The following is a 21,209-nucleotide window of genomic DNA, read 5'->3' on the forward strand; positions in this document are numbered from 1 at the left end:
CACACCAAGGCTGCGAGTTCTTTATGATGTATAATGACAGAAATCGAGAGTAAGAGGGAAGTTTTAATTTTGCTTGTCCGTCGTTCTTCGTCCGGCTCCATACTGGGAGATCACCGAAAGTGGTTTGTGGGACAACAAGTGAGTTCATTTTCATTCGTTCGCTAAAAATCGGCCCACATAATATGACCAACGGCTTAAGGTGATGTTCAGTTCATTCGTTTTGAAGAGAATTGAGAACTACCGTTCTTTAAAAAAAAACTTCCATTCGCTCATTCTCTTTGAAGAACTAGTTCGACTGAACCGTTCGCGAACGAATGGCCCATCTCTAGTTTGCTTACATTTATGTTTTAGAAAGGGCCATACGTCGCATAATTTAGGTTATGATCGCTTAAGTCAGCTATTATAATTCCGTTCAAGACGAAATGTTGGGACACACCGTTTCTAATTTAACGCAAACCACAGCAGTAACTGTCCAAATTAGTGGTTAGCGTGAAACGATTTATTCAAATTTTCTCCGCAAAGCATATTGTCGCAATTGGATTTTACAACCATTTCCTATCAATTATGCGAGATATCGTTACTAAATTGATCCTAGATTATGCGATATGTATTACTTTTGAAAACAAAATATGATTTGAGTACAACAATAACCATATATACATAGCAATCCTCGAATATATCCCAAAAAAAAATATCTTGATCCAAAAACTCAAAGTTTTTTGTTCACTGTTTGTCACATTGAGTTAATTTTGAAAACGGATAATCAGCGTTTTTAACCAAACGTTGCAATGAAATCCGCGAAATATTGCAATGGTGCGTTAAAAGTTTCATTGAGTTTGTTCAAATATAAAGGTTGAAGTTCAGGACAAGTCAATTTTATACGAAGATGTAGAGTAGGAGATTCATGTAAGAATAGTTATCAATCATCCCTGAGAACAATCGAAAAAATGAAAAAGAAGGCATACATAATTGAAAAAGCTGTTTCTGCAGGAGGAATCGCTTACCATCATGAAAAAGAATATTAATATCATACTAGTTTGGTCAACACTTATCTAAAACTTCTCATCCCAAAAATATGAATGGTGCCCTGTATCAGGGGATTATAATTTTCAGCTAAAAGATGAGACTTCTCAAGCTCTCAAATTCCGCTGAATTCACTATTGAACTAAACACAACTGGCAAATAAAAAAAGTGCTTGTGAATTGACAAACCACTAGGTCTTCTGTGAAACTAACTTAGACTTAAAATTCGTTAAAATATTAAACTTTTCGGGATAATTTCAAATCGGTTTTGCCAATTAAATAATATATCAGATTCTTTCTTTCAGTGTTGTTCGAATGTCTACAGCACCATCTAGGGGCAGAAATATTAACTAGTTCCATTGTAAAATCTATGTTTTCACGAAAAAAAACTTCAAAAAAAAAGTTGCTCTAGACCCCCCGACGGATTATTTTGATTTTGGTTTCAAATGAAAGGGGAAAGCCCATTCTTTCATATCCAGAAATTTCAGAGATGCTGATTTTTTTTGCATCAAGTTGTTAAAAAAAATACACCGTGACATACGTAATTGTCGAAGCAACACAGATGTCTATACTTCAGATCCATTCTACAAAGGTATGCAGGGTGGTCTGTTCAGCAAAGATACTCACATTGATGGCTGTGTTAAAGAAGTGCTCCAGTGAAAATAATCAGCTCTTCCGCAGAAATTGAACATTTATTTTTCAATAAAATTTCCAATTTTACGGTAATATACAATGAAATCGGTAAAACATCTTTATGTTTAGTGTTTTTGCATCAATTGATGACTTAAAACGATTTTATTTCACATAGCAGCGTGATGTGACATTTCTTATTTATATCGATTGAAAACATTAACAACATGTTGCTTCGTGATGTTTTCAATAACACATACTACATGGGGCAGTGGCAGGTCGCAGAGAAACGCTCAAATCAGCATGGAATGACATCAGTGCGAGAAATCTGAAACGCCAAACCAAATCAATGTTAATGCGAAAAATGGCCTATAAAATAGACAGGACAAACGAATCATTACTAATGCTTTGTTAGTAAAATATTTAGTTGTACACTCAATGCAATATGTAGGGAAAAACTAAAATTTCCTAAAAGGTTTGGTCTACGGGAAAGAATCTCTCGAGGGGTAATAGAGAACCATCGTTCTATACACACCATCCTGTTTCAACCGTTACAGAGTTATTGAACTTTTTCCAGAATTGACCTGTTTATCTTTAAAAACCTCTAACTGAGGATATTCTTGTATTTCAAATCGTTCAGTTTCTTTGGAACTGTGAAAAACTTCTCTGTTGAACAGCCCTTAAATCTTTTAGTTAATGGATTTAAGTAACCTTTTAGTTTGCATTTTTATGAGGTTTTTGTTAGTTTTTATTTCAAAATAATTTATAATGAACATAACAATTCTGATTATCCAAAAGTAGAGTTTCAAGATGATCCACAAGTTATTCTTCAATAGCATTTTTGTATCTCTTCTCATTTCTTTGAAATTCAATTGATAAAATTTTCCTGTGACCGACTTGAAGTGCGTACAAGACTCTAGCCCAAAATATACTTTATCTCCTTCTTCCCAATGTGTTTTTGGATAGCCATATTGGTAGGATTGATGTACCAATAGTCGTATGCATACTTAAGAAACACTTTTGTTAAAAATCGATATGTTGATACGTTAAACGACAGCTTTAAATCCCTATGTCATAGGCAAAATATATAGATTGTTTATTAACCAATTTATGTATTCAAAACACGTGTACCAATAGTGATGCAATTGCTAATTTCGGTTCCTTTTGTTGGAAATTCCATTGTCTTCTCATGGGACATACAACTATAGGAGAATCAATTTTTGTAATTTTATCGCATGATTTTAGTATGAAGAACCAATAACAAAATATTTAGTTATTGTTGGTACCCTAGTTAGGCATATAACCCACTACAGCAACTATTGTTAAACCTTAACTATAGGAGCACCCACCCTATACATGTAAATTAAATATAGATCTATTTAGAGATATTTGGAGAAAAAAATTGTTGGAATAGAAAACCTAAGTCATATTTTATTGCTTGCCTTACACATGCATTTTCAGAGTTCAGAGACTATGTATTTATTTTCATCTGACATCATAATCTGGCCCATACATTGTCTTGTTCGACGAAATGTCCCTTTTCCAGATGTCTGTTGTTCATGATATTTCATCTCGTGCCCTTGTTGTTCTTTTGATTTTTAAACACAACTCTGTCCTCCAAACCGTATTGAAACATCTAATTCCGAATTCTTTACAATGTCAAGTGTACTTTAAGTTCATTATCTAACTGCTCTACGAACGTAGGAACCGACAAGCCATGATACTTAACCGTCTACTATCCAAATTTTTGTTTCCCTCCAAAAAACTTAAATGATGAGAAAACCGAAAAACATATTGCCGGTTTACGAAACTTACGGGTTTTTCAGTTAAGCCTCAAAACATGTAACCCGCCAAAAGTCGGGGCTGGGCAGATGGGCCAACCAAAATATCTCTATATAAAAATGAAATGGTTTCCGTATGTTGTCACATAACTCAAGAACGACATGACGGATTTCATTGATTTTGTTTTGTTGGTTATTTTCTGTGGAAGGTTTGGCATAAAAAATACTGAAATTTTCTTAATCCACCAATCAGTGCAATTGTGCTCTTCTCATATATGTACCTTTTGCTGGATATCTCTATATATAAAAATGAAATGGTTTCCGTGTGTCGCTCAAGAACGACATGACGAGTGGGAATTTTCCGTGGGAAGTTCTTTGGCAGGAACACAAAATATTAAAATTTTCTTAATCCATCTACTTGCGCAATTGGAACTTTTTTAGTCTAAGATTGTTTGCATAGTTTGCCATTGGAGTCACGTATCAAAATGTCATTGGTATGTTATTGGGTTCTACACCCAAAACGTACCAGGTAGGAATCGCTTACATTAATGCAATAAATACGAACGAAAATTGCAAGCGTTCTGATTATGCGCAAAAATTGCAAGAAGCTTCCTTGCATGTAATGCAAAAACAGAAAAAAAGCGATATTTGCCTATGTATTTAGAAGTATGTGTATTGGTGACCAATATGCGTTAGATAAAAAAGACCGCTGGTACTGGAAAATAAGCCCCGCACGGGCTAATTACTAATCAATACTCTATCCATCCAACCAAGATATCAGATAGTTATAAATGGATTGACTTTCATAAACACTTAGATGATTTCACGATTAATGAAAAAAGTATAGAAAGCACCCAGATTTGAAACCATGCCCTTGCGTATCATAGCGCAGACCATTAGCACTGTTCCATTCTTGCACATGAGAACAGAGCGTTAAAACTCGTCCACGTCCGCAATTCGATGCTGTCTCGTGTGTAATGAATAATCCACATTACTGCGTTTGATGGTGTTGGTGAGGAATGCATAAAAAGCAGATGGTAACACATTGTCAATAGATTACTACCACATTCACGTGCCTATGCTGGGTATTATAGTATTATTTCAAATAAACTTGAAAGCAGTTTAAATTTTCACGTGAACTCACTCTTTGCTAGAGTAGTAGTATGTTTCTTTGTATGTTTGCTTTGGATTTGTTCACAAAGTTTAGCGGATAAGCAGAGTTTTGGTGTAGTTTAACATTTTGCTCTTAAAGATCAAACAATAGAATTCTCGACAAACAAATGATTACGGCTTAAAAGCCAACTGTCAAAATTCTCTTTGAAAGAAAATTCCGGACAAACCGTTTCTCGCCAATCACAGATGTTGAAAGTAAACAAAAGAGAAAAGTTTTCTCTTTCATTAACTGCTATGAACTGTGCTTAGCCAGTAACGGTTTGTCTGGTATTTCCACTCAAAGAGAATTTTGGCAGTTGGCTTTTAAGCCGCAATCATATGTTTGTCGAGAATTGTGCAGTTACGATAGAAAACTCCTTTAGACACAACACAGAAATTTATTCTGAATCTATATGTAAACACAATAGCACAATTCTCTTTCCCACAGATGACAAACATTCGGATGGGTGCATTCCTTGTTTAGCAGTCAAAACACACTGATGCTACTCATAACATTAACTCAAGCAGACTTTTCGTTAATTAAATGAAAGAAATAAACCGAAATAAAGTTATAAAAAGACAATCAGGCTAACACTTTTATATTCGTGTAATCGTAACTCATTAACCGTTCGCTCCGATCGCTCCAAAAACAGGATTTCGTTTGGTCTGGTCCGCGAGCGGCGCAGCAGTAAATGACTTAAATCTTGAACTAATCTATGTATTTCGAGGACCATGATTAATGAGACAGGTGCAAAAAGTGCAGACTGTGATTCTAGCTGGATGCGGACTAAGTGTGATCTGTTCAGGGGCAGTCCTGGGGGTACTGCTGAGAAATTAAAAATTAGTTTCAAACTCAAAATCATTCCAAACTCATTTTTTACTGATTTGTATTAAATGACGTTAGTGCGTATCACGTATTGTACAATTTTTATTTCAAAATCAAAGTTTGAGACGGCCCTTCTCGATTTTTTTCTGGTTCCACCCCTGTATCTATTGGAGTGTTTGAACTGAAGTTTATGTGATACAATTTCAGATCTGTCTGGACAGGTTTCTGCGATGATGCTACCTTTGTCTTACTTGCAAAATCGTTTGATTAAATGCACTAATCGTGTTTTTGGCTTTTTGCTGAAATTTTATAGGTGTAGTTATTACCATTGAATTAGCATAATTAAATCTGACATCATTAAATGCAACAAATTACAAAATTGAAACAACAAATTAGGTTGCAGTCGCATTGCCAAGAGCGCTGAAAATCAAAAAGGTGAAATCAACTGATTTACTACTAATCTAATAAGTGTGTTGGGGCCAATGGATAATTCTTTTTATCCCTCGATTAAAAAATGAAAATTCAGGATCGCAGTAGTAGTTGAACAATCCGGTTGTGACTTCGAATCATGATCGAACTAATTTCAGAATTTCCGGTTACTTGATCATGGTCTTCACGCGCGTCTGCCTCGATTGAATAAAGCCAGTGAGTGATAGGTCCAGGATTTCTATTGACCATCACTTCAACTGATCTCTCTTATGCAATTCGTGTTATATGTCCAGCTCATAATATTTTTTCTCATTTTTAGTTTCTGTCGGCCTATAACCGCCTTGATCATGTTACCGACGCCAGAGAGGCGACTTCACCATCTGAAGATATCGGCCCATCAACACATGGGTCTGGACCAAAGGCTTTACTTCTCTTCCGAAGGAAGACGTGACCAGAGAGATCTTTCATCTCAGACAATCTCAACGAACTCGACTGGGATTGAACTCAGAACCACTGTTCCGTATAGCTCATTAAAGTCAGCCATGTTTGAACCGCCTAACACCCTTATTGAATTTAAATTATATCTACATGGATATTAATATTCATGTAAATATTAGTCTAAATCATCGATGGTCATATAAATTCGTTTAACTATAATATGAGATTTTTTGGGTTACAAATTTGTTCGGTTTGATAAAGACAATTACACAGAGTTCTTCTCTAATTGCTTCGAATTGACCCTCTAATGCTCAAATTTTTGTTATGCTTGAACTTCTGGAGATACATGCTCTTAAAATAATATTGATAATTCTGGTAAGTAATGAATATTTCATTTAAATCTTAAAAAGTGTAAGCCGCCTGGAGCCGGTGTTGGGTAGTTGGTCGAATAAAAATCAAGAACTTTTTCCTTCTAACTAATTTGACATTAGCTCCATTAGAATGCCAAGCATTCAATCTATACTAGGGGAGTGCGGAGCCAGTTGGCGAATTTTTCACTTTTTACATTTCTTATAAAAGAAATGTATAGAATTCGCTCAAACTTTCAAGAATTTTTCCGAGGCCCGGAGGGCCGAGTCTTATATACCAATCGACTCAGCTCGACGATTTGGGACAATGTCTGTGTGTGTGTATGTGTGTATGTAACGGACAAACTCTCATTCGTGTTTCTCAGCAATGGCTGAACCGATCTTATCCAAACTAATTTTAAATGAAAGAACTAAAAAACAGTAAGAACGCTATTAATTTGTTTTTGATTCTGATGTTTAGTTTTCAAGATATGAATGTTTGAATGCGTAAAAATGGCGTTTTTTGCAGTTTTTTTGAATTATCTGCCGAAATTGACAATATAGATTAGCATTTATATGTTTTTAGACAGCTTCAACGAATACCTTTCGAACAAGCTATAGATTGTTGAAATCGGACTATTATCAAAAGAGATATTTATAATTGAATGCGGACGAAAGATTTTTATCATTTCCCATTGCCAGAAATATGACCAAAAACATGTAATCTATTATTAACGACAAAAACGGCTTATTTTAGGTCAATAGTATCTTCGGAGAATTTAATGGAGGCAATATGCCCTTTCTTTTGGTATTGTGCTTTTGCTGATTAATCCCCCTATGAGTGAGATATTTTCACAAATTTTCGTGGAAGTGATTATATCGAAATAATGCCTTCAGCAAATTTGTAGCTCTTACTTTTGCGAATAACTTTACTGAAGACTTCAAATACCTATTTTGAATACTTTAAAAGTTATGGCTTGTTGTTTGTGGATTACTCTCTGTCGCCTATTTATTGTTCAATATAGTAATAATCCATTGAAATAAGCCAAACATTATTTCGATAAAACGAATTTTGTATTTCATTTTTCTATCTACAACCGCTAGAAATAATCACCGAACACTTCCAAGTTATCTGGAAGAAACTTGATAACTTATCAGTGCAAAAATGTTCATTTGTATGAACCTTCTGACTACAATTTTTCGAACTTATGACCATCGGATCGATCTGAAACATATCGGAAAATGAAAAGCGAAATAAATAACTCCATGCAACGGCGTAGCCAAGAGAAGGTTTTGGGGTTTAACACCATGCAACACCTCCCCCCCACCCAAAAAAAAATTGGATGAAGTTGAAAATTTATTGATGCAGACTGATTTAATTCAATATTACAATAACAATTATCCGATCCGTAGATTGATAGCCTGTTGTTGTAAACATCATGAGGACTTTTGATAAATTGTCGGAATGGGGTCCTGATATGTAACTGATCTAATAGCATCAATATCAAATTCCTGCCTGAAAACATTCCAATAGAAAATTCCAGAGTTTTGTAATCAATCATAATCCTCAGATTTATTTTTAAATTGAGCTCGCTTTTGTAGAGATGTAATGTAATAAGGGTCTTTATTTAATAGGAAGCGAAGTTAAAATTGATTTAATGTCTATGAAACATAGAACTGCTCACCAAAAAAATGCATAACTTTCAACATTTGCTAAAAATGTTTTTGCCTTTCTCATTGACTCTAAAATTCATCAATCTAATCCCGACCCGGAGGGCCGAGTGTCATATGCCAATCGACTGAGTTCGTCGAGATCGGAAAATGTCTGTGTGTGTATGTGTGTATGTGAAAAAAAATATCGCGTACTGGTCCAGCCATGGTGATTTTTGATGAATTGGACTTGTCTTAGGAATCGGTGTTGGAAATTGTTCCGAATTCTTCTGCGTATGTTGAAGCAACGCCATTTCATCAGGATATGATTCCTGTTGTGCTTGGCGAATTATGTAAGATGTGGCAGATAATAATTCTTTATTAGAGAGAGGTCCACTGACGATCGGTTTCTTCTGGTGCTTCAGTTTGCAGTTATTCGGAAATCGTTTAACCAAAGCGACGACCTTAACTAACCGATTCCAGGTAGAGAAATCTTTCACTTGTATCGGTGGCTCACCTGCGACGAAATGTGCTAACACGCTCGGGCGCAGTTCTAGCTCTGTAGTTTTCAGCCTCTTAAATGGATGTGGCCAGTATTCCTCCGACAGATACACAAATTTTGGACTGTTGAACCACCTTGATTGATCCGTCAGATCCGGAACTCCGTTCCATTTTGTCCCATCATCTGCCACGTTCAATTCAGTGGGGACGTACCTCCATTCACTCATCTCAGTCGTTTCAAGGATCTCGCTTACTCGAACTGCAACAAACGGCGAATAACGGCGATGGTCTGATTGGATCCAGCAAAGCACGTCCTGTGAATCTGACCAGAAAACTTTTCGAGAGATTTTGAACGCGAGGGTTTCGGCAACCGTCCGGGCGAGTCGAGCACCTACTAATGCTGCTTGAAGCTCTAGTTTAGGAGTTGAAAGGTATTTCAATGGTGCAACTCTAGTCTTTGCGGCAACTAATCTGCATTCAACGAAGCCGTGTTGAGCAAAACGTAGGTAGCAGGCTGCAGCAATTCCGTTATCTCCTGCGTCTACGAACGTTTGCAGCTGGACATCATAACCAGCAGAAGTGGTCTGGCTTAAAAAGCACCGCGGAATGCTGATTCGTTCGACTTCTGGGAGAACTTGAAGCCACGTTTGCCATTTCTCGAAGAGAGCATCATTTATTTGGTCGTCCCAGTCGATCCCTGAGCGCCAAACATCTTGAAGAAGAACTTTCAGGTACATGAGAAAATGGGCTATCAATCCAAGCGGATCAAACATGGACATCAGAACGCGCAGCATTTGTCTTTTCGTCGGACGCAGTTGACCTCCTAACAACGCTCGACCGTAGCGATTCCATCCGACTTTGTAGGTGAATGTGTCCGAGCTAGTGCACCACCACATCCCAAGCACTTTTTCTGTAGATAGTTCTGGCGACAGATCGAGGTTCTTTTCCTCTGTTCGTTCCTCTTTCAATGCCTGCATGACCTGTTTTGAGTTGCTTATCCAATTGCGGATCTCGAATCCGCCCTCAGCATGTACTTGTTTCACTTGACGCGCAAGCTTGATCGCCTCTTGTGGTGTCGCAACGCTGACCAACATATCGTCGACGTAGTGGCGCTTCTGGATCACTTCGACTGCCGCTGGGTATTCTGCTTTGAAGCGTTCAGCATTGAGATTTTTCACAAACTGAGCACTGCTAGGAGAGCAGCAAGCTCCAAACGTCATCACCTGAAGAACGTAGACGACGATGTTTCCACTTTCATCGTACCAGAGGAAACGTTGGCATTGTTGATCTTCGGATCGCATGCGTATTTGCAGGAACATATCCCGAACGTCACCAGTGAGGGCGATCCGGCCTTCACGGAATCGAACCAGTATGTTGAACAGATCACAAAGTTGATCAGGGCCCTTCAACAAGACTGAATTAAGGGATACTCCGTGGGCAAATGCGGCCGCATCCCATACCATCCGAATTTTTCCAGGTTTGTTGATATTTGTAACCGGAAATATCGGCAAATACCAAACACGTGAAAACGATTGATTCAGCTCTTCATTTGTGAGCTTCCTAGCGTATCCCTTTGTAGCAAGGTCTGTGATTTTCTGGTTCAGAGCTTCAGCAAGTCTTGGGTCCTTGTCCATTCGCTTTTTGAGGCACTGCAGACGTCGCAAAGCCATGAAGTGGCTATCTGGCAGACGAACATTCTCGTAGCGCCACAAGAGGCCGGTTTCGTATCGGTTTCCCTTGAACACCGTGTGGGTTTGAAGCAGGGACTGAGCGCGCTCTTCTTCAGTGGAGAGAAGCATTTTCTTTGGCTGTGATACGCCAAAGCTTTCTATTGTAAAATACTCCTTCATTGCTTTGTGTAGGTCCAATTCTGACGAAGATTCGTGATCGCATACGTGGAAAACTGGGTGAACGAGGTCTGCAGTATTTTCTAGATTTCCTCCGCACACTGTCCATCCCAGACGAGTTTTCACAGCGACGGGCTGGTGTAGGGCTCCTTCGCGACTCTTCTGAACTAAACTCAGGTGTTGATCCTTGATTCCGATCATAATCCTTGGGCGAACATTTTGATATGATGTGATCGGCAGATCCCTGAGATGTGGATACTGTTCACATAGTTCTTCCATGTTTAGTGTTTGTGGTGGAAGAAGCAGCTCCTTCACAGTACGTACCCCATTCAGACTGTACTTCCTAGAACGGTTGCGTTCTGCGGCCACTTCTAGCCTAACGTTCCTCGAACATTCTTCACGACGTTTCGTTCCGCTCGTCCAAAGTAAGCATAACGGCATTGTTTCCCCTTCAAGCTGCAACTCATCTGCCAATTCGCTGTCGAGTAATGTGAGTTCCGATCCGTCATCCAGGAAGGAGAACGTCTGAATCGACCTATGCTTCCCATGAAGCACGACTGGTATGTATCGGAACAAAACCTTACTAGAGGGGACCTGATGTGCATGGCATCCGTGCTCAGATGAACTAGATTTTGGTGGAGAAGAATCGTTGCGTGGAGTTGATAAAGTTGTGTTTATGACACTCGCAGTGGCGGTCGAAGTCGATGGTGCACACTTCTGGTCATTGTGCAGCATTTCGTGGTGTTTGAGCTGGCAACCATTTCTTCCGCATAACTTGGCTTGACATCCTCCTTTGTGTTGACGTAGACATCTGCGACAAAGCCCTAAGTCTCGAACGGTTGCCCAGCGTGAATCACGAGAAAACTCTAAGAAACGCTTACATTTGGCGATCGATTTGCAGTTTCCCTTGCATACTGGGCAGCAGTCGGCTACCACCTTCGCGTTGGATGGCCCTGTCGACCGATGATACACAGGGGGTTCCTGAGAATGTGCGTTAACGTATGAATTCCCTTTCCTAGTAGTACGTGACTCACTTCGAGCTGGCTTGTCTTCGAAAGCGATGCTTGGGAAGGTGACAGCGCTAGCGGCTTCTGCCAAAGAGTACAGCCAGTTGCTGAAGGATGGCAGATTAACCGTCGGAAGTGATTGCCTGTATTGTGCCCAGTTGAGCTTTATTGACGATGGCAGCTTACTGACGAGTTGATGAAGAAAAGTTACGTTATAAAAGTATTCTTCAAGCCCACACGCATCCACTGTCGCACAAAAATTTTCTACACTGACGGCGAAGTCCACAAGAGTTTCTAATTTATCCTCTTTCAACGCAGGTAGAGCGGCAATCTTTGATATCATCGAATTTACAATCACTTCCGGTTGTCCAAACAACATCTTGAGTGTTGAGAGCACCCCGTTTACGTTGGACGGGTGCATTAGTCTGCACTTGACTGCCTCAAAAGCACGGCCCTTCAGACTCCGTTGCAAACGGACGATGTTTTCTTCATTAGTGAAACCACACATTGCTGTCGTACTGTTAAAGGTTGACAAAAAGAGAGGCCATTCTTCGGGGTTCCCAGAGAACGTTGGCAGATCCTTCGAAATAGCTTGACGAGCGGCTAGGTGATTTCGGGAAATCGAAAATGGATCCCAATCATCTTGCTCGTGATCGTAAATGCCACTGGCCCGCATAGTTGAAGAATGTGGTTGGTTTCGTTGCTTAGCTTGCGGATAATTTAATCCACTTAAATACTCCTGGTTGGGAGCGAATCGTGACCGACGATCTGGAATAGGTACGGAATGCCGTGGTACAAAATCTAATGTAGGCTGGTCGCACCGTAGACTCAATCTCGGTTGCGTTGAGTTCAACCCCTGAGCAGGTGGTAAGGATTTTGTATTTGCATACGATCGTGGAAGTTGTGTAATAGAAACCCTGCGTGGAGGTCCTAAGCTAGAATTCCTTTGTGTATCATTTGGAATCAGACCGCGATTTACTTTGAATGTCTGATTTGACGCACCATCTTGGTCTACAGACAACGTTGATAAGGAACCTGGCTCTGGGAACGGTTCCGGAGGATTAGGTTCTGACAGTGTCGAATGGTTGCTGTCAATCTGCGCACTTAGTGAACCTCTCTGTTGTACACTGGTAGAACGTCTGTTAGCATCGGATCGAACATCAACTTCCGGATCTAAAGAGTACGCTTGATACTCGCTCGGATTTGCCAACCAATTCTTCACCCTGTTTTCCGAAACACTTTCGACTGAACCGCTTTCGCTTATGGCTTGCTCAAGCAGTTGATATTTTTGTTCCAGAAATGCCCTTTCCTTCCTCGCTTCTTCCGCTGCGATCGCTCGTTGCTGCTCAGCCTCACGTCGTTCAACTTTTCTTAAATCCTCCAATCTTTGTAACTGCAGTCTTGCAAGAGCTTGTGATGAACTGTTGGACGCGGTGGATGGCGCCTTTGCTGTGTTTTTACAACGGGCATTATTCCTGGACACCACCCACTGAACAGTTGTTACGGACGCAGCTGAGTTCATGTTGTTCTTATGGTCCTGTTCGACTGTCGCGGCTGGACGAACTGATGCAGCTTTTATTAATTTACCTTCCTCCGAAGGGTGCTGCTGCTGCTGCTCGGGAAGTATTGCTTGAGGGCACCCTTTTATCATGGGCACGAATGATTGCTTCGACGAGTCGTTGTTTATGTGAAGATGAACGCTGTTAACCGAACTTGTATCCTGGACTCCTTTTGCTGTTTCGCATTTGGTACAACTCCAGGGAAAATTCTCGACCTCCTGCGTGACACCGACGCATTGGAAATGATGCCATTTCAAACAATCGTCACACCTCACCATCTCGTCAGTATCTTCCTCGCGACACACCTGACATGTTCGTCCGGGATGGGACTCCTCCGGATCTTCCGTGACCACCTTTCGCACACCCTTATTTGTTTTTTGTTTACTGGCCACTGTACCAGATTTGCCCGACCGTTTGGACCGTAAATTTCGATTTGGCATGGCCGAGTTGCTAGTTGCTCGTAAAAACGAGAATTATAAATTGTTGTAAATTAGCCAACAGGTCGTAAAGGGTTCGTCCGCGATTATAATCTCCGGCTTGTTTCCCAATCAAGTGAAAGTCGGATCGTGTTGTTGGGTTTAACGAAGAGAGATTATAATTCTCCTGCATAAGGAAAGAAATGAAGAAATACAATATTTTAACCATCTAATAACTAATTCTAATAATATAGCGCAATAAGTGATAATTGAGGTTAGGAACTCACGTTTTGCATCCCTTGTTAACCGTTAATAGTTTCCAGTAGCTTATCGGTCAATCGGTCCCAGTGTTGTCTATAATATTTAGTATTAACGTATTTAGGTAGCATTTTAGAGCATCAAACATCTTACCAAATGTAACTATAAGCAAATTAATTGAGCATGTGCTCATGCCGTGTTAACACTCAGTTTAGATTTAGACTAAGGTTCAATCCACTGTATATATAATTAGGTTAATGTAATTTAAGATAATTTGATAATTTTAGATATCTATACTTTCCTTAGATAAGTTAGCAGTAAGTTTAAACTAAGTTAGGCAAATAATAAATTTATATTTTAAGATGGCAAAAAACCTGCTGCGTCATCCACTCACTACTCATTTACTTCTATCTTTCTGTGCTTCCGACTGTCACTCGCCACAGCTGCCAAGAATGTCTGTCGCCCAAGGTAGTTGGACGGTAGGTGCGCGTTTAGCGAGTCTACACGCAACACTCCCCCCAGGTACGCTGGCTTCCGGTCAGCTTACCCGTCACCGCACCGCACGTCTAGCACGGCTAACTTGGCTACCGGTCGCTCGTAAATACCAGTCGTAGTTTTCACAGTCGCTGATCTCGGTCGGCCGTCTCGTCCTGGTTGCGTACCAATTATTCTGCCTCTCGGCCAGCAATTCCTTGGTGATTTTGGGTCCACAATCACCACCACATCGTCGATCTCGATCGGTTTCGTATGGCTAAACCACTTTGTGCGGCGGGTAATCTCGGGCAGGTAGTCAGTAACCCAGCGGTTCCAGAATCGATTGGCTTGGACCTGGGATAGTCGCCAGCTCTGGCGAAGTACACTGCCGGTATCGTCCATAGCGCTCAATGGTTTCACCCCATTAGATGACCCGAGCAGGAAGTGGTTCGGCGTTAAGGCAGGGGCTGAATCATCGTCAACTGGAACATGAGTCAAAGGTCGAGAGTTGACAGTGTTTTCGACCTCTGTCAATAGGTTTCGTAGAACCTCGTCCGTCAACTTGCGTGAATGTATGGTCATCATCAAGTTTTTCTTGACGCATCCGATCAAGCGCTCCCAGCTACCACCCATATGCGGTGCAGAGGGTGGCAAGAACACCCAACTGGTTTCGACATCGCAAAACTCTTTCATCAGGTCTTCTTGGTTAATAATATCCTCTGCTTCCTTGATAACACGCCTTGCGCCGATAAAATTGGTCCCGCGGTCGCTGTAGAAAACTCTTGGCTTACCCCTCCGTGAGACAAAATTTCGGAGAGCCATGATGCACGAATCTGTGTTGAGCGAGCTGACAACCTCGATGTGGATCGCACGAACTGTGAGGCAGGTGGCGAGCATTCCCCAACGCTTCTCTGTCCGTCGACCAATAACAATCTCGTACGGCCCGAAATAATCAACGCCGACGTGCGTAAAGGGGCGTGTGAAGGCATCCAGTCGTGCGGCTGGCAGATCGGCCATGATTGGCACTCGTGGAGCGATTCGGTCATTCATACAGTGCTGGCATTCTTTTCTTACCTTGGCGTAGGCCATGCGAAGTTTTGGAATGCTGTATTTCTGTCGAATTTCGTTGATTACGGTCTCATGACTCTGATGGTGGTACTTTTGGTGGTAGTGTGCAATAATCAATTTGGTGGTATGGTGGTCACTGGAAAGTATTATCGGGTGCTTTGCATCTTCCGTAGCGTAGTCACAGGCAGCGATGCGCCCGCGCATCCTCAATATCGCGTACTGGTCCAGCCATGGTGATTTTTGATGAATTGGACTTGTCTTAGGAATCGGTGTTGGAAATTGTTCCGAATTCTTCTGCGTATGTTGAAGCAACGCCATTTCATCAGGATATGATTCCTGTTGTGCTTGGCGAATTATGTAAGATGTGGCAGATAATAATTCTTTATTAGAGAGAGGTCCACTGACGATCGGTTTCTTCTGGTGCTTCAGTTTGCAGTTATTCGGAAATCGTTTAACCAAAGCGACGACCTTAACTAACCGATTCCAGGTAGAGAAATCTTTCACTTGTATCGGTGGCTCACCTGCGACGAAATGTGCTAACACGCTCGGGCGCAGTTCTAGCTCTGTAGTTTTCAGCCTCTTAAATGGATGTGGCCAGTATTCCTCCGACAGATACACAAATTTTGGACTGTTGAACCACCTTGATTGATCCGTCAGATCCGGAACTCCGTTCCATTTTGTCCCATCATCTGCCACGTTCAATTCAGTGGGGACGTACCTCCATTCACTCATCTCAGTCGTTTCAAGGATCTCGCTTACTCGAACTGCAACAAACGGCGAATAACGGCGATGGTCTGATTGGATCCAGCAAAGCACGTCCTGTGAATCTGACCAGAAAACTTTTCGAGAGATTTTGAACGCGAGGGTTTCGGCAACCGTCCGGGCGAGTCGAGCACCTACTAATGCTGCTTGAAGCTCTAGTTTAGGAGTTGAAAGGTATTTCAATGGTGCAACTCTAGTCTTTGCGGCAACTAATCTGCATTCAACGAAGCCGTGTTGAGCAAAACGTAGGTAGCAGGCTGCAGCAATTCCGTTATCTCCTGCGTCTACGAACGTTTGCAGCTGGACATCATAACCAGCAGAAGTGGTCTGGCTTAAAAAGCACCGCGGAATGCTGATTCGTTCGACTTCTGGGAGAACTTGAAGCCACGTTTGCCATTTCTCGAAGAGAGCATCATTTATTTGGTCGTCCCAGTCGATCCCTGAGCGCCAAACATCTTGAAGAAGAACTTTCAGGTACATGAGAAAATGGGCTATCAATCCAAGCGGATCAAACATGGACATCAGAACGCGCAGCATTTGTCTTTTCGTCGGACGCAGTTGACCTCCTAACAACGCTCGACCGTAGCGATTCCATCCGACTTTGTAGGTGAATGTGTCCGAGCTAGTGCACCACCACATCCCAAGCACTTTTTCTGTAGATAGTTCTGGCGACAGATCGAGGTTCTTTTCCTCTGTTCGTTCCTCTTTCAATGCCTGCATGACCTGTTTTGAGTTGCTTATCCAATTGCGGATCTCGAATCCGCCCTCAGCATGTACTTGTTTCACTTGACGCGCAAGCTTGATCGCCTCTTGTGGTGTCGCAACGCTGACCAACATATCGTCGACGTAGTGGCGCTTCTGGATCACTTCGACTGCCGCTGGGTATTCTGCTTTGAAGCGTTCAGCATTGAGATTTTTCACAAACTGAGCACTGCTAGGAGAGCAGCAAGCTCCAAACGTCATCACCTGAAGAACGTAGACGACGATGTTTCCACTTTCATCGTACCAGAGGAAACGTTGGCATTGTTGATCTTCGGATCGCATGCGTATTTGCAGGAACATATCCCGAACGTCACCAGTGAGGGCGATCCGGCCTTCACGGAATCGAACCAGTATGTTGAACAGATCACAAAGTTGATCAGGGCCCTTCAACAAGACTGAATTAAGGGATACTCCGTGGGCAAATGCGGCCGCATCCCATACCATCCGAATTTTTCCAGGTTTGTTGATATTTGTAACCGGAAATATCGGCAAATACCAAACACGTGAAAACGATTGATTCAGCTCTTCATTTGTGAGCTTCCTAGCGTATCCCTTTGTAGCAAGGTCTGTGATTTTCTGGTTCAGAGCTTCAGCAAGTCTTGGGTCCTTGTCCATTCGCTTTTTGAGGCACTGCAGACGTCGCAAAGCCATGAAGTGGCTATCTGGCAGACGAACATTCTCGTAGCGCCACAAGAGGCCGGTTTCGTATCGGTTTCCCTTGAACACCGTGTGGGTTTGAAGCAGGGACTGAGCGCGCTCTTCTTCAGTGGAGAGAAGCATTTTCTTTGGCTGTGATACGCCAAAGCTTTCTATTGTAAAATACTCCTTCATTGCTTTGTGTAGGTCCAATTCTGACGAAGATTCGTGATCGCATACGTGGAAAACTGGGTGAACGAGGTCTGCAGTATTTTCTAGATTTCCTCCGCACACTGTCCATCCCAGACGAGTTTTCACAGCGACGGGCTGGTGTAGGGCTCCTTCGCGACTCTTCTGAACTAAACTCAGGTGTTGATCCTTGATTCCGATCATAATCCTTGGGCGAACATTTTGATATGATGTGATCGGCAGATCCCTGAGATGTGGATACTGTTCACATAGTTCTTCCATGTTTAGTGTTTGTGGTGGAAGAAGCAGCTCCTTCACAGTACGTACCCCATTCAGACTGTACTTCCTAGAACGGTTGCGTTCTGCGGCCACTTCTAGCCTAACGTTCCTCGAACATTCTTCACGACGTTTCGTTCCGCTCGTCCAAAGTAAGCATAACGGCATTGTTTCCCCTTCAAGCTGCAACTCATCTGCCAATTCGCTGTCGAGTAATGTGAGTTCCGATCCGTCATCCAGGAAGGCGAACGTCTGAATCGACCTATGCTTCCCATGAAGCACGACTGGTATGTATCGGAACAAAACCTTACTAGAGGGGACCTGATGTGCATGGCATCCGTGCTCAGATGAACTAGATTTTGGTGGAGAAGAATCGTTGCGTGGAGTTGATAAAGTTGTGTTTATGACACTCGCAGTGGCGGTCGAAGTCGATGGTGCACACTTCTGGTCATTGTGCAGCATTTCGTGGTGTTTGAGCTGGCAACCATTTCTTCCGCATAACTTGGCTTGACATCCTCCTTTGTGTTGACGTAGACATCTGCGACAAAGCCCTAAGTCTCGAACGGTTGCCCAGCGTGAATCACGAGAAAACTCTAAGAAACGCTTACATTTGGCGATCGATTTGCAGTTTCCCTTGCATACTGGGCAGCAGTCGGCTACCACCTTCGCGTTGGATGGCCCTGTCGACCGATGATACACAGGGGGTTCCTGAGAATGTGCGTTAACGTATGAATTCCCTTTCCTAGTAGTACGTGACTCACTTCGAGCTGGCTTGTCTTCGAAAGCGATGCTTGGGAAGGTGACAGCGCTAGCGGCTTCTGCCAAAGAGTACAGCCAGTTGCTGAAGGATGGCAGATTAACCGTCGGAAGTGATTGCCTGTATTGTGCCCAGTTGAGCTTTATTGACGATGGCAGCTTACTGACGAGTTGATGAAGAAAAGTTACGTTATAAAAGTATTCTTCAAGCCCACACGCATCCACTGTCGCACAAAAATTTTCTACACTGACGGCGAAGTCCACAAGAGTTTCTAATTTATCCTCTTTCAACGCAGGTAGAGCGGCAATCTTTGATATCATCGAATTTACAATCACTTCCGGTTGTCCAAACAACATCTTGAGTGTTGAGAGCACCCCGTTTACGTTGGACGGGTGCATTAGTCTGCACTTGACTGCCTCAAAAGCACGGCCCTTCAGACTCCGTTGCAAACGGACGATGTTTTCTTCATTAGTGAAACCACACATTGCTGTCGTACTGTTAAAGGTTGACAAAAAGAGAGGCCATTCTTCGGGGTTCCCAGAGAACGTTGGCAGATCCTTCGAAATAGCTTGACGAGCGGCTAGGTGATTTCGGGAAATCGAAAATGGATCCCAATCATCTTGCTCGTGATCGTAAATGCCACTGGCCCGCATAGTTGAAGAATGTGGTTGGTTTCGTTGCTTAGCTTGCGGATAATTTAATCCACTTAAATACTCCTGGTTGGGAGCGAATCGTGACCGACGATCTGGAATAGGTACGGAATGCCGTGGTACAAAATCTAATGTAGGCTGGTCGCACCGTAGACTCAATCTCGGTTGCGTTGAGTTCAACCCCTGAGCAGGTGGTAAGGATTTTGTATTTGCATACGATCGTGGAAGTTGTGTAATAGAAACCCTGCGTGGAGGTCCTAAGCTAGAATTCCTTTGTGTATCATTTGGAATCAGACCGCGATTTACTTTGAATGTCTGATTTGACGCACCATCTTGGTCTACAGACAACGTTGATAAGGAACCTGGCTCTGGGAACGGTTCCGGAGGATTAGGTTCTGACAGTGTCGAATGGTTGCTGTCAATCTGCGCACTTAGTGAACCTCTCTGTTGTACACTGGTAGAACGTCTGTTAGCATCGGATCGAACATCAACTTCCGGATCTAAAGAGTACGCTTGATACTCGCTCGGATTTGCCAACCAATTCTTCACCCTGTTTTCCGAAACACTTTCGACTGAACCGCTTTCGCTTATGGCTTGCTCAAGCAGTTGATATTTTTGTTCCAGAAATGCCCTTTCCTTCCTCGCTTCTTCCGCTGCGATCGCTCGTTGCTGCTCAGCCTCACGTCGTTCAACTTTTCTTAAATCCTCCAATCTTTGTAACTGCAGTCTTGCAAGAGCTTGTGATGAACTGTTGGACGCGGTGGATGGCGCCTTTGCTGTGTTTTTACAACGGGCATTATTCCTGGACACCACCCACTGAACAGTTGTTACGGACGCAGCTGAGTTCATGTTGTTCTTATGGTCCTGTTCGACTGTCGCGGCTGGACGAACTGATGCAGCTTTTATTAATTTACCTTCCTCCGAAGGGTGCTGCTGCTGCTGCTCGGGAAGTATTGCTTGAGGGCACCCTTTTATCATGGGCACGAATGATTGCTTCGACGAGTCGTTGTTTATGTGAAGATGAACGCTGTTAACCGAACTTGTATCCTGGATTCCTTTTGCTGTTTCGCATTTGGTACAACTCCAGGGAAAATTCTCGACCTCCTGCGTGACACCGACGCATTGGAAATGATGCCATTTCAAACAATCGTCACACCTCACCATCTCGTCAGTATCTTCCTCGCGACACACCTGACATGTTCGTCCGGGATGGGACTCCTCCGGATCTTCCGTGACCACCTTTCGCACACCCTTATTTGTTTTTTGTTTACTGGCCACTGTACCAGATTTGCCCGACCGTTTGGACCGTAAATTTCGATTTGGCATGGCCGAGTTGCTAGTTGCTCGTAAAAACGAGAATTATAAATTGTTGTAAATTAGCCAACAGGTCGTAAAGGGTTCGTCCGCGATTATAATCTCCGGCTTGTTTCCCAATCAAGTGAAAGTCGGATCGTGTTGTTGGGTTTAACGAAGAGAGATTATAATTCTCCTGCATAAGGAAAGAAATGAAGAAATACAATATTTTAACCATCTAATAACTAATTCTAATAATATAGCGCAATAAGTGATAATTGAGGTTAGGAACTCACGTTTTGCATCCCTTGTTAACCGTTAATAGTTTCCAGTAGCTTATCGGTCAATCGGTCCCAGTGTTGTCTATAATATTTAGTATTAACGTATTTAGGTAGCATTTTAGAGCATCAAACATCTTACCAAATGTAACTATAAGCAAATTAATTGAGCATGTGCTCATGCCGTGTTAACACTCAGTT

At 42.2% G+C, this 21,209-nt stretch overlaps 2 protein-coding genes across 2 annotated transcripts; both read right to left on the reverse strand.

Moving 5' to 3' along the window:
- Positions 1-7,831: 7,831 nt before the first annotated feature.
- On the reverse strand, positions 7,832-13,629 carry LOC131680492 (uncharacterized). The gene is made up of 2 exons (XM_058961202.1): positions 8,492-13,629; positions 7,832-7,850 (listed from the first exon to the last, which is right to left on the reverse strand). Exons 1-2 carry the CDS (start codon positions 13,627-13,629, stop codon positions 7,832-7,834), a joined length of 5,157 nt encoding a protein of 1,718 aa, XP_058817185.1.
- A 777-nt stretch (positions 13,630-14,406) lies between these two features.
- LOC131680493 (uncharacterized) lies at positions 14,407-20,763 on the reverse strand. Its single transcript, XM_058961203.1, has one exon. The coding sequence runs from the start codon at positions 20,761-20,763 to the stop codon at positions 14,407-14,409; it is 6,357 nt and encodes a 2,118-aa protein (XP_058817186.1).
- Between the last annotated feature and the right edge of the window lie 446 nt (positions 20,764-21,209).

This window comes from Topomyia yanbarensis, chromosome 2, assembly GCF_030247195.1.
Source record: "Topomyia yanbarensis strain Yona2022 chromosome 2, ASM3024719v1, whole genome shotgun sequence".
Taxonomy (NCBI): domain Eukaryota; kingdom Metazoa; phylum Arthropoda; class Insecta; order Diptera; family Culicidae; genus Topomyia; species Topomyia yanbarensis.